Below are 14358 nucleotides of genomic sequence, written 5' to 3'. Positions count from 1 at the left end.
CCAGGTCTCCTACACTGCAAGCAGACTCTTTACCATCTGAGCCATCAGGAAACTTCTTAAAGAGATGGGAATACCATATCGTTTTACCTGCTGCATGAGAAATCTGCAGCCAAGAAATGTTTAGAAATGGACATGGAACACTGGACTGGTTCAAATATGAGAAAGGAATATTAAGGTTGTATATTGTCACCCTGCATATTTAACTTATATGTAGAGTACATCATGCTAAATACAGGGCTGGATAATTCACAAGCTGGAGTCAAGATGGCAGGGAGTAATATCAACAACCTCAGATATGCAGATGATACCATTCTGATGAAACAAACCAGCAGGAACTAAAGAGTTGAAAGAAGAGAGTGAGAAAGCAGGCTTAAAATGCAACATTCAAAAAACTAAGTTGATGGCATCTGGTCCCATCAGTTCAGTGGCTCAGTCATGTCTGACTCTGTGACACCATGGACTGCAGAACACTAGGCCTCCCTGTCCATCATAAACTCTGGGAGTTTACACAAACTCATATCCATTGAATCAGTGATGCCATCCAACCATCTTGTCCTCTGTTGACCCCTTCTCCTCCAACCTTCAATCTTTCCCAGAATCAGGGTTGTTTCAAATGAGTCAGTTCTTAGCATCAGGTGGCCAAAGTATTGGGGTTTCAGCTTCAGCATCAGTCCTTCCAATGTATTCTGGACTGACTTCCTTTAGGATGGACTGGCTGGATCTCCTTGCAGTCCAAGGGACTCTCAAGAGTCTTCAACACCACAGCTCAAAAGCATCAATCCTTTGGCACTCAGCTTTCTTTATAATCCAACTGTCACATCCATACATGACCACTGGAAAAACCATAGCCTTGACTAGATGGACCTTTGTTGAAAAGTAATGTCTCTTCTTTTTAATATGCTGTCTAGGTTGGTCATAACATTCCTTCCAAGGAGTAAGTGTCTTTTAATTTCATGGCTGCAATCACCATCTGCAGTGATTTTGGAGCCCATAAAAAAAAAAAAAAAAGTGAGCCACTGTTTCCACTGTTTCCCCATCTATTTGCCATGAAGTGATGGGACCAGATGCCATGATCTTAGTTTTCTGAATATTGAGTTTTAAGCCAACCTTTTCATTCCTCTTTCACTTTCATCAAGAGGCTCTTTAGTTCTTCTTCACTTTCTGCCATAAAGGAGGTGTCATCTGCATATCTGACGTTATTGATATTTCTCCTAGCAATCTTGATTCCAGCTTGTTCTTCATCCAGTCCAGCATATCTCATGATGTACCCTGCATATAAGTTAAATAAGCAGGGTGACAATATACAGACTTGGAGTATTCCTTTCTTGATTTGGAACCAGTTTGTTTTTCCATGTCCAGTTCTAACTGTTGCTTCATGACCTGCATACAGATTTCTCAGGAGGCAGGTCAGGTGGTCTGGTATTCCCATCTCATCATGAAATTTCCACAGTTTGATGTTATCCACACAGTTAAAGACTTTGGCATGTTCAATAAAGCAGAAGTAGATATTTTTTCTGGAGATCTCTTGCTTTTTTTCCTCACTAAGAAGAAATCAGCAATATAGATAGCTCCAGGAAACTGCACTCAAGTGATTAAACTCATTCCAATGAGGATCTCAGATTATCCAGAACTCCAGATTCCTCTTTTCTGGGTGTTTCTAGTCATCTATGGAATGAACATGACAGGAATCTGGGAATCATCATCCTCACCAGCTTGGACTCTCAGCTTCAAATTCCTGTGTACTTTTTCCTCAAGCACTTGGCTATCATCAATTTGGGCAATTCTTCTGTCATTGCCCCTAAAATGTCGGTTAACTTCTTGGTTACAAAGAAAACCATATCTTACTATGCATGTGCAGCCCAGATGAGTGGATTCATAGCTTTTGTTGTGGCTGAGATTTTCATGCTGGCTGCCATGGCCTATGACCACTGTGTGGCTATTTGCAGCCCCTGCTCTACCAGGTGGTGGTTTCTCCACGGATCTGCCTTCTCCTGGTGGTCCTTATACATGTCTGCAGTCTGACCACAGCACTGACGATTTTTCCTGTGTGTTTACCGTGTCATATTGTTCATCCAACGTGATCAACCATTTTTATTGTGATTATGTCCCTTTGTTGCTGCTGCTGCTGCTAAGTCACTTCAGTCATGTCCAACCTGTACCACCCCGTAGGTGGCAGCCCACCAGGTTCCCCTGTCCCTGGGATTCTCCAGGCAAGAATGCTGGAGTGGGTTGACATTTCCTTCTCCAATGCATGAAAGTGAAAGGGAAAGTGAAGTTGCTCAGTCGTGTCCGACTCTTCGCGACCCCACGGACTGCAGCCTACCAGGCTCCTCCGTTCATGGGAGTTTCCAGGCAAGAGTACTGGAATGGGTTGCCATTGCCTCCTCTAGGGAATCTTCCTGACCCAGAGATCGAACCCACATTTCTAGTGTCTCCTGCATTGGCAGGCTAATTCTTTACCATGGCACCATGTGGGAAACCATAATTCTATGTACTTCTAATCTATTATTTATAAATTTAACAGATGCATAACTGTATCTATTTTCTCTGTTTATGGTTAGTTTTTTTCCTATATTAGTGTTTATTTTTCTTTAAAACTAAAATTTTAAAGCATAAAATTTATTTTTGTGATATTGAATTATGTTTAAGAATCTCTTCAATGCCGAATGATACATACACACACACTATTCAACAACACGTTTATTAGTTTGGATATGTAACTATAACTAATATCAGTGAACATGGTTTAGTTTTGATATTTAGTAGAAGAAACTGTATGAATAGCAGCAAAGAGAGTATCCCAAACAGTAGAAATAAGAGCAGATATATTGCATAGGAATAAATATAATAACAGCTTCTCTGATGGCTCAAGCAGTGAATAGAACCTGCCTGCAATGCAGGAGACCCAGGTTCAATTCCTGGGTCAGGAAGACCCCTAAATAGGAAATGGCAACTCATTTCAGTATTCTTGCCTAGAGAGTTCCATGGACAGAGGAGTCTGGCAGGCTATAGTCCATGGGGTCGCAAAGCAGATGGAGATGACTGAGCTACTAGCACTTTCAAATACAGGTAATATAGGTAAGGGAATTCTGCACAAGAACTGTTGAATTATAATTTAAACTTAATCCCAATTCAGAAAAGTATCATTAGGATGGACTCTAAATCTCAGAAGATTGTCTTTGATTTAAAAATAAGGATGCTCCTTTAAGAAGAGAAAGAGTTTTTGCAAAATTGTGATTAAAATTAATAAATACAAATGAGTGAAAGCAAGAAAGGAAAACACTACATCTTATGGTTATCTCTGAAGGACACATGTCCTCACAATGAAAATGAGGTCTATTGGAAACAAGGCTTAAACATGCATGTAGGAGGGACCCTTCTGTAATGAGGTTCTTGGGCCTGAGCATGAGGAGTTGGGGTTTCTGCAGGGGCATATCAGAGTTGAAAGGGTCCAAGGAACAGAGAGCTAAAATCTGAGTCAGCACCAGACCTGTAATCAAATCCATAAAGGTGGATTGGGGCTCAGCTGTGGAAAGAACTGAATACACAGGCCAGTTATACAGTACTCTCTGAATTGTGTTTGTCTTTTTTTAATGTGTGATTGTGATAAATGTCAATGCCTGGACTTTATTTTCTGTGAGAAATTAAAAGATTTGTTTAGCACTCAAGCTCTGAATGAAATAACAAAGATGGAAGAAATACATCCTTACAAATCAGCACGGTATTTAACACCAGGAATTTGAACATGTTATCCGTGGTCCCCAAACCACAGACTGGGATTAGATAGCTGCCAATGAATAAATCTAAGGATAGATCAGAATGCTTTGAAATGAATTCAGATACCAATGACTCCATGATATGGGATCATATGAACTGTGGGTTTGCTATTGATTAGTTGGCATTTCATCAAGCTAGTCAGATATAATGTTAATTACAGTTGTGAATATTGGGGACTATACTTTCAAGTTATATCAAGATGAAAGAAGAAAAGAATATAGAATATGCTAAAGAAAAGTTACATACACATATGTCTGTGTGTGTTTGTGTTATATCCATCAGCATGCTTTTACATACAAACGTGTATAGGTGTGTGTGCATGTGTGTTTGAGTGTGTGTGTGGACACCTCTATCAATGGGATAATATTAAGGCACAAATGGATGTTATGATTTTTCTGCATATAAAAATAACATAGATAGAAGGTTAGCTATGATGTTTATATTAAAATACCCAGGAAGAAGAGAAATATATTAATAAGATAAAACAAAACAATTTCATCATATCTTCTTGGTATTATGGTACATAACATCACTCTTGATATTTTTAGATTAATTTTTACTGTGATAATAGACTTTATTGATAAAGCATTTTTTTGCAAACACTCTTTCATTGCCTCTTTTACATCTTTGTTTCTTAAACTATAGATGATGGGATTCAGCATTGGAATCACAATGCTATAAATTATAGACACAATCATATTATGATCTGTGGCATAGCTGGAACTTGGTCTCACATACATGAAGAGAACAGTACCATGACAAATGGATACTCCAGTTAAGTGAGAACCACATGTAGAAAACACTTTCCTTCTCCCTACAGCAGATGGCATCCACAGAACAGTCAGCAGAATGAAACCATAGGAGATGAGGACAATGACATCTCGAGACAATGTGACTATTTCAAAAGAAAAGCCTGCAAAGTAGAATCAGGGAAATGCAGAAACAATACTGTGATATTGTTTTTTCTCATCTGAGTGTTGGCAGAGCAAGAAATTTAATGCATGTTGGTGAGGGAGGGATGTACAGCTGATGAAATGAATCATGCCTGATGGCATTTTAGTTGGATTTAATACCAATAGAAGGTATAAACACAAAGTAGCCACTGTAAAGTGTATATTTTGGTACTGCAATGCCACAGGAAGAAACAGAGTGTCAATCAACAATTGCAGAATAAATTTTAAAATGATTGAGTTTTTAAGCAAAGAGACTCTATCTCAATAGAGCCTGGGAAGAGCCATGCTGACTAAATACAAGAGGGGGAGGGATGTCACAGAAGACATGCCTGATTTCATTGGATCCACAGAAGGATAACCTAAAAGTAGCCACTGTGTGTACATATGCACCAACACAGGAAGCAATGATGAGAAGAAAGAGCCATGCTGACTGTACAGGGGGGTCCCAAATCATATGCCATTGCAGGGAGAAGAACATCTGTGTTGGACATTCAAGGAAGGAAATGGCTTTGTTCTTTGATATAAAGTCTGCTAACATTTTGGGGGTAATTACTGAGGAATAGCAGGCATCCACAGATGAAAGCACACTCAGAAAATAGTACATGGGGCTGTGGAGCCGGCAACCCCAATGACCAACACAACCAGTCCTAAATTTCCAATCAGCATGAAGAGGTAAACTGTTAGAAACAAGAAGAATAAGATGATTTGCAGTTCAAGATTGTCTGTGAAGCTTTTCAGTAAAAAGGATGTTACATTGGTGACATTCTTCATCTTCATACCTCATGGAACAAACTTGAAGAAGATTTTCAAAAAATTGCAGTTTATTTCCTACCAAAAGAATGAATAACATTGTGATTCAATGGAATGTGATTTGTGTCCTCATATTTGTTTTTTGCCAGAGTATAATTTCCCAGTTGTTCAGAACATGGTGACAAGACAGTGGGTCAAGTGTACATGCCACTCACTGAAGACTCAAATGGGAAAATATGTGTATTCATTCACTCATGGGCTGAATTCATGCCATCTAAATCCATTAGATAAACCAGTTAATTTACCACTGAATTCTATTAGTTGTTTCCATATTAAATTAGCTTAAAACACCAAATCATTGGTTAAAATCAATTTCCTTCTCTCATGCAATAACATGACCTAGTGTATCAGTGTGTAGATACCTGGAATAGGATATCAGCATTCTAATTACTTTCAATAACTGTGTAAAATTGTTTGTAATTTGTTTATCTATAGAATGAAATCATTAATGTTGATTTAACAAAGTGGAGTAAATCAAAATTGATTTACAAAAATAAAATTGTAAAACATAAAATGATGTTAATTAGATAATGCTAAATTATCAAAATGATGGCTGTAAATATATAATAAATTCTAAATTTTAGCCTGTGTCCGACTCTACAGAGTAGCCCAGGCCTCCCTGGGATTCTCCAGGCAAGAACACTGGAATATTTTAATGCATGAAAATGAAAAGTGAAAGTGAAGTCGCCCAAATTCTTTCTAAGCCCACCAGGCTTTCCATGGGATTTTCCAGGCACTTCTTAAGTGTATCCAAAAGAATAATGAAGATTTTTTTTAAGATGTTGGGCCATAATTAAATTATTATATGACAACATATTTCATTCAAATGTATTTCTCCATTATTTTGCATTGTATTGTGTTTTTTATTTTACTAAATAGTCACTGATATTTATTACTTTTAGATATTTAAAGTCTTTGCTTTTCAACTGTCTCAAGACCTGTGGTGAAAATGTAAAGAATTTTTCTGAAAAAACAAAACAAAACATTTTTTCCAAATTATTATACTTGTTTAGATATTGTTTACTGTGGATCTAGTGAATTATCAACTAGACAAGCTGAGTCACAGTTAAATTCACTTGTAAAAAATTGTAACTAAACTATGACAACAGTAATTAATTAACACAAATTTAAACTTTATTTTCTTTGATGTATTTATTCATCTATATGAGAGACAACAACTATTAATGAAAGGATTACACAACATATCTTGATATTTTAGTTCCAAACTCCTAAAGTACTAAGCAAATGCCTGAAACTTTCTCTTAACCTGTGGATTGGCAAAAGCAGGTTTTGATATACTCTGAATGTAATTAACTCAAACTGCTTATATCTACTTACTCAACTGCTGATCAAACCACAGGAGAGTCCTCAAGGGGAATACACTCCAATTATGATCTGGTTCAAAATAGCAACATGATGATTCACTCAATTAAAAAAAAAAAAAAAAGTAGTCTTGGAGTAATTCATGACCTAGTAATATTTGTTGAATAAATAAAGTCATTCAGCCTCTGATTTATAAATAATTATAATATTTGTATTTCCCTGATAACTAGTGGTTTTATGTACTTTTTCATACTAACCTGTTGTCCATTTGTGTGTCTTCCTTGGAGAAGATTCTGTTCAAGTGGTTTGAACGTTTTCTCCCACTCTGCAGGAGGCCTCCTTACTCTGTGGATTGTGTTCTTTGCTGTATATACTTTTAGTGTGATTCTTTTGTGCCTGTGCTTGTGATGTAATATCTATTAAATTATCACTAATCTAATGTCATGAGGCTTTTCCTTTATATTTCTTCTGAGAATTTTATAGTGTCATGTATTATGTTTAAGTCTTTAAGTTTACTTTTGTTCATGGTTTAAGAGGAGGGTTGAGTTTTGTTATTTTGCATGTGGATATCCAGTTTTGCCAACACAGCTTGTTGAAGTGATTATCCTTTTCCCACTGTCTTTTGTTGACACCCTTGTTGAAGATCAATTGACTAAATATATGTGAATTGATTTGTGGGCTCTTTATTCTGCTCCATTGGTCTATATGTCTGTTTTTATACCAATACTGTATGGTTCAAGTACTGTAGCTTTGTAATACATTCTTGAAACCAAGATGCGTGATGACACCAGCTTTGTACTTTTGCACAAGATATCTTTGGATATTTGAAATCTTCTTTGGCATCACATAAATTTATAATTTTTTTCCTATTTAAAAAAAATGTTATTTGATAAGCATTGCATTATATTTTTTATTGCCTTGGATAGTACAGAAATTTTATCAAATGCAAATCAAAAGTGAAATTGCTTATCACCTCACACCTGTTAGGTTATTATTAAAGAAGAAAAACTACAAACATGACAATCACAGAACACAAGGAATAAAATGATCAGTGGTTGCCAGAGGTTTAGGGAGCAGGAGGATAAAGAGACAGAGCACAGAGGACTTTTAGGGCATTGAAAACAATTCTATATAAGAATATGATGATGGATTCATGCCATTGTATGTATTTTTGAAACTCATAGGACAAAGAGCCCCAGTAGTGAAGTCTAATGTAAATAATGTACTTTGATTATGATATGTCAATGTGGGCTTATCAAATGTAAAAAATATACCACTTTGATGAAGAATATTAATAAGGGGCATGCACATAAAATATCTGTACCTCCCTATTAATTTTGCTGTGAACCTATTACTTCTCTTTATAAAGTAATTAAAAAATTGAATGGAAATTATACATCAGGCAGAAGAAAATTGTCATTAATAAGCCAGAATATTCTCAAAAATATTTTCTGAAATAAAGCATAGAAACAGCAATAAACAAGGTAAAATAAAGAAAGCAGTGAAAGACAAATAGATGATAATTTGACAAAATAATATTACAAAATTCCTGTATTAACCCCACAATAAGTATCTCTGAAATGTTAGGACACTTTAAAGCATTGGCCTATTATTGGAATCAACACTTTTTCTCCAAGCACAAGAGTGACATGAAAAGGAAGGTATTAACATGAGCTGTGACACTGAAACCTAGCAGTTTACTGTGTGAGAATTAAATGTTTATATGTATTTTAATAAGTTGTAGAAGACTCTTGAGAGTCCCTTGGACAGTAAGGAGATTAAACCAGTCAATCCTAAGGGAAAGCATCCCTGAATATTCATTGGAAGGACTGATTCTGAAGCTGAAGCTCCAATACTTTGGCCACCTGATTTAGTTTTAATAGGGCTACCTCCTTAAATACAGAGTGTAAGCTAAAAATTTTTCCCTAAAATGGGATTACATTACAAGTTATTGTGGTTTATTTTACATTTATTTTTTGTTACATTCTTTATCATGTTTTCATATTTTAAAATCCACAGATATGAATAAATGTAGTTCTTTCAATATTGAAATGTTATTGTGGAAAGTATACAACTACATACTAGCTTTTCTACAAGGTGCTTGAAGTGCCTTTTTACATTCATAATTGTAAAAATGGAAGTAAGTAAGCACACATAGCAAGATTTTTGCTTTTATGTTGTACATCGTCTGGTTCTTGTGGTAAATACACCAGGGTTTATCTTGACACAAGAATGGAGGCTTTACATTTGGTTCTATTTCCAATATATACATTAAAATTCAACATGGTAGCCAGAATCCTGTGATTTTCTCCATTCAAGAGCCAGAGGCAACACCTCCGAACAATGTAGGGGTAAAATTCAAATAAAAAAAGGGTGGAATCAATGGGTGCAATAGTTAATCAATGGTTTTCAAGAATACTCCCTGGCTATCTACAGATTTGCACCTTGTGTGATATTTTTGCATAAAAGCTTGACTAATAAACATTCAGTTTTTCTTTACTTCCCTGGGGGACCTGACCTGTACTGAGAATTTTGATTCTCCTGTTTAGGGACTAGGGCCATGACACAGATTTCAGTGTGAAGGTCTTCAGAGATTTCAAGCACTTGTATAAACCAGTTAGCACACTTCACGCAAAGGCCTCCAGAGCAGGTCTGGGCAGATCACTCTGCTTAGGTAAGTAAAATCAAATACCTTATTTATTTCAAATTTCAGAAGAGGAGAGCAAGGATACTGGAAACTTCATCAGTTTAAATTAAACTCAGAACTGATGATATCTGGTCCATTCTCTTGCCATGTCACTCATGTCTCTGCCCACTGATTGCTAAGTAGAAGTGCTGATGATACATACAAATACAATGATTTTTAAAACCCTATTGATAGATTATGGAGAAAGGAAATGGCAGTCTCCTCCAATATTCTTGTCTGGAGAACCCCATGGACAGAGAAGCCTTGCAATCTACAGTCCCTGGGATCAGAGAGTTGGACATGACTGAACAGCTAACTCCTATTGATATATTAAACTCTGAGCTTTTGTATAGAATAATGAATAGTCCTTGAAGTATATTTTATTTTGAACTATAAGGGAATGTTTTCTGCCATGGAACTGGTGAAATTGGTGGATATTTTAGAGGACACATTACACTAGATAAGAAACTTAAGTGTCTTTGAAATATAAGATTCTCTCCTTATACAGTTCTCTCCTACATAAAAATGCTCTCCTTTAAAAAGCTGATTACACACATTCAGATTGTGTGTAATCTGAATTACAAACAATTATTAACAACAATAATTGTTGTTAATGCTTTTTTTCTTGTTAAATTAAGAATCAGATCAGATCAGATCAGATCAGTCGCTCAGTCATGTCCGACTCTTTGCAACCCCATGAATCGCAGCACACCAGGCCTCCCTGTCCATCACCAACTCCCGGAGTTCACTCAGACTCGACTTATCATATATGTTCCCTCTGAGTGTGTAGCAAACAAATACTTTTTTTAAAAAAATAGAAATTTATTTAATTGGAGGTTAATTACTTTACAATATTGTATTGGTTTTGCCACACTTTAATTAGAGTGAAGGTTGCCACTATGTTTTCCATCAAGAGCTTACTTATGCATCTATTTTAGATACAGTGTTAGAAGGCAAGAAATAAGCACAGTTGTTGCAATGCCATTGGATCAGCTCATCGAACATAGAGTATATGTATGGGATAGATATCCTTAGGCACTTCCCAAGTGGTGCAGTGGTAATGAATCTGCCTGCCAACACAGCAGATGCAGGACAGATATTAATAAGAGAAACAATCAACAACAATAAAAACACCACAGATTTAAGAGAGAATCAGGTTGAGGGAGAGTACACTGGGTTTTTGTTGTTGCTAAATATATAGTTAGATACCATGTGTCCCAGTGTTTTGTATATGCAAAATTATAATTCACTTGCTATTTCTATCTCAAATATGAAAACTCTCAGTAAGATAGAATGAGTTACTGGAACTGAAATAAGAAACCACATTTAAAAAATCATTCAAAACATGTTAATATCAGTAACTTCTGGTACAAATTATTTTGCTTTCATTGTCACAAGGCTCTGTGCTAAATAACATACATATGTACACTATCTCATTTAATCCATACCACACAAGACTATAAGTATTTGGAAAAATCATATGGCTATTAGTAAAGTGCTTCCCTGGTAGCTCAGATGGTAAAGAATCCACCTGCAATGTGGGAGACCTGGGTTCAGGTTGATGTATGGAATAGATATCCTTAGGCACTTCCCAAGTGGCACAGTGGTAATGAATCTGCCTGCCAACACAGTGGAGAAGGGAAAGGCTACTCACTCCAGTATTCATGCCTGGAGAATTACTTGGAGAGATGATCCTGGCAGGCTACAGTCTACGGGGTCTCAAAGAGTTGGTCATGACTGAGTGACTTTTACTTTTTCATTAGTAAGTGTACTAACTACTAACCACCAACTAAACAAACAAAAAAGCACACCCAAAGCATCATAGAAACATAGTACTGATAAATATCCTATAAAGGCTCTTGGTCTTCCCTGGTGGCTCACTGGTAAAGAGTCTGCCTGCAGTGCAGGAGACTCAGGATATACAGGTTCTGTTCCCTGGGTTGGGAAGATCCCCTGGAGGAGGAATTGGCAACCTACTCCAGTATTCACACCAGGGAAGTCCTATTGACAGAGAAGCGTGGTGGGTTGCAGTCCATAGAGTCACAAAGATCTGGACACGTCTGAGCAACTGAACACACATGCACGCACACACACACACACACACACACAAGAGGCTGTTTGAGTAACTGAATCTCACTGAACCTAAATTATCTCATCAGACATATAAATAATTAATTATACGCACATTCTGGGACACTCCTGCAGAACAAAGAAATCATTATTCAAAGTGCCTCTGTATCTGCTGGGCGTGGACTACATTACTATTAAATAATGTTAGACTCTATGATTTCCATATAGAAGCAAACAAACTGATCAACCTCTAACAAATCAAAACTATATATTATGTATTTAAAAAAATTAAAATTGGCTTTAATTTATTTAAAGGAAAAACATACAGCTTTTCTTTAAACAGGAAAAGAAAGAAAGGGTTGCCAGAACAAAATAAAATGTTTGAGCTGCTAAAAGACAGAGATTAGATGAGAGTAATTTATTTTACAAAAGAAAGGAAAGGTGATTTTCAAAAAGCAGATTCAGAATGTCTGAATGATACTAAGAATGAACAGTAGCAAAGTGTAAATTTGCTTGTGGGCAGCTGAATCCAAGGAGTATTGTAATGATTGTTAAGGAAAAAACAGGCTAATGAATAAGTTTTCCACAGAAATACTAAAATAACCAGTATGATGACAATGTACGAGAGGGCAAGAAGACCTGTAGCAGCAAGAGAAAACAAGTAGATGTCACTCGAGCTCATCAACTTCTTATAGGTACCTCTCTTTTATCTCAAGAAACACAAGCACATAGAGAGGCATGTATGTGTGTATAAATAAACACCTACACATATATAGATGCCATATATTTTTACATGTGCTAAGTCACTTCAGTCATGTCCAACTTTTTGTGACACTATGGACTGTAAACTGCCAGGCTCCTCTGTCCATGGATTCTCCAGGCGAGGTTACTGGAGTGCCATTTCTTTCTCCAACATACATATACATGCAGCATAATTTCATGAGACATTAATATAATTTACATATGCATGCAAATATAAATACATCTCATCATGCAATTTATGTATGTTTATCCAATAAACACCATATCCTATAGTATATAAATACATCAGTTGCTTGGTCAAACAGTTCTAAGATCCTGAAATAGAACTCTGAGAGTTTGTATTGCTGAATTTGATGAAAAGATGAAGAGAAAAAAGACCATTAAGAAAGTTCTGAAACTTTTAAGTGTTTGTCAACAGAAGTGAACTGATTTTAAGTGAAATACTTAACAATATGGCATGTAACAAAAATAGAGACCACTTTACAGTCTATTAATCACTTGCATTTTCCCCACTAAGGTGAAATCAGCAAAATATATGGCTCCAGGGAATCACACTCAAGTGACTAAATTCATTCTAATGGGAATCTCAGATCTTGCAGAACTCCAGATTCCTCTTTTCTGTGTGTTCCTGGTCATCTATGGACAGGTCATAACAGGGAACCTGGGAATCGTCATCCTCACCAGCATGGACTCTCAGCTTCAAACCCCCATGTATTTTTTCCTCAAGCACTTGGCTATCATCAGTTTGGGCAATTCTTCTGTCATTGCTCCCAAAATGTTGGTTAACTTCCTGGTTACAAAGAAAACCATATCTTACTATGCATGTGCAGCCCAACTAGGTGGATTCATAGCTTTTGTTGTGGCTGAGATTTTCGTCCTGGCTGCCATGGCCTATGACCACTATGTGGCTATTTGCAGTCCCCTGCTCTACCGGGTGGTGGTTTCTCCACAGATCTGCCTTCTCCTGGTGGCCCTTATTTACATCTACAGTCTGACCACAGCACTGACAGTCTCTTCCTGTGTGTTTTCCATGTCATACTGTTCATCCAATGCGATCAACCATTTTTACTGTGATAATGTCCCTTTGTTAGCATTGTCCTGTTCTGATACCTACATTCCAGAAACAGCAGTGTTTACCTTTTCAGGGACCAATTTGTTTTTCTCTATGATTATTGTTCTAACATCATACTTCAACATCATCCTTGCCATTTTGAGGATACGTTCTTCAGAAGGGCGACAAAAAGCATTTTCCACCTGTGCTTCTTGCATGATGGCTGTCACTGTGTTTAGGGACTCTTCTCTTCATGTATTTGCAGCCAAGGACCAACCACTCATTAGATACTGATAAGATGGCCTCGGTCTTCTATACCCTGGTGATCCCAATGCTGAACCCCCCTCATTTACAGCCTGAGGAACAAGGACGTGAAGGATGCATTGAAGAGATTCCTGGATAACCCATGTCAGTCATTCAGATTAATGCAAATTTAAAACTACAGCTATCTTCATTTTAGAATTAAATCCTGCTAAGTGAATAGGTAGTAAATTGTTAAAATTCCATTAATATCAATAGAGAAAGCTTAATCCTTTTCATTCCAACTTCAAGTACCCAATTTTCCCTATTTTAAAAGCCATTAATTGTTCAAAGAAAACATACTAATATAAGGAACACACAATAATTTTAAAATAAATACAATCTAAAATAAAATATATGTTAGAAAAATATTTTTATAATTTTTTAACAAGAAAGAAAAATCCTGATAGTTAAGGTGGATTTATGTTGGAATCGATTCTTGGATAGTTGTTAAGAGTCAGATCATCTTCCTTGCCACAGACATGTTGACATTTTGTTTGATTACTGAAAGTTTTATTATTTTTTGCAGCATTTTACCTATTAAGTTATCAACCTTTCTGAGCTCATTGATATCTTGCATCTAACCAAATTTATATCACAAGAAATAAAGCTTTCAGGAATAATGA

General features: G+C 36.4%; 2 protein-coding genes across 2 annotated transcripts; one reads left to right on the top strand and one right to left on the bottom strand.

Moving 5' to 3' along the window:
* Positions 1-1727: 1727 nt before the first annotated feature.
* On the bottom strand, positions 1728-5501 carry LOC102281720 (olfactory receptor 5T7-like). Its single transcript, XM_070366930.1, is given in 4 exon segments — positions 1728-1817; positions 4338-4704; positions 4994-5354; positions 5357-5501. Coding segments are annotated over 4 exon segments (963 nt in total).
* Positions 5502-12916: 7415 nt separating this feature from the next.
* On the top strand, positions 12917-13869 carry LOC102282005 (olfactory receptor 8J2-like). Its single transcript, XM_014479351.2, is given in 3 exon segments — positions 12917-13668; positions 13670-13772; positions 13774-13869. Coding segments are annotated over 3 exon segments (951 nt in total).
* The last annotated feature ends 489 nt before the right edge of the window (positions 13870-14358 follow it).

Source organism: Bos mutus, unplaced genomic scaffold (genome assembly GCF_027580195.1).
Source record: "Bos mutus isolate GX-2022 unplaced genomic scaffold, NWIPB_WYAK_1.1 CTG305, whole genome shotgun sequence".
Lineage (NCBI taxonomy): Eukaryota > Metazoa > Chordata > Mammalia > Artiodactyla > Bovidae > Bos > Bos mutus.
The sequence above is the reverse complement of the archived record's forward strand: the minus strand, read 5'-3'. Positions and strand labels throughout refer to the sequence as shown.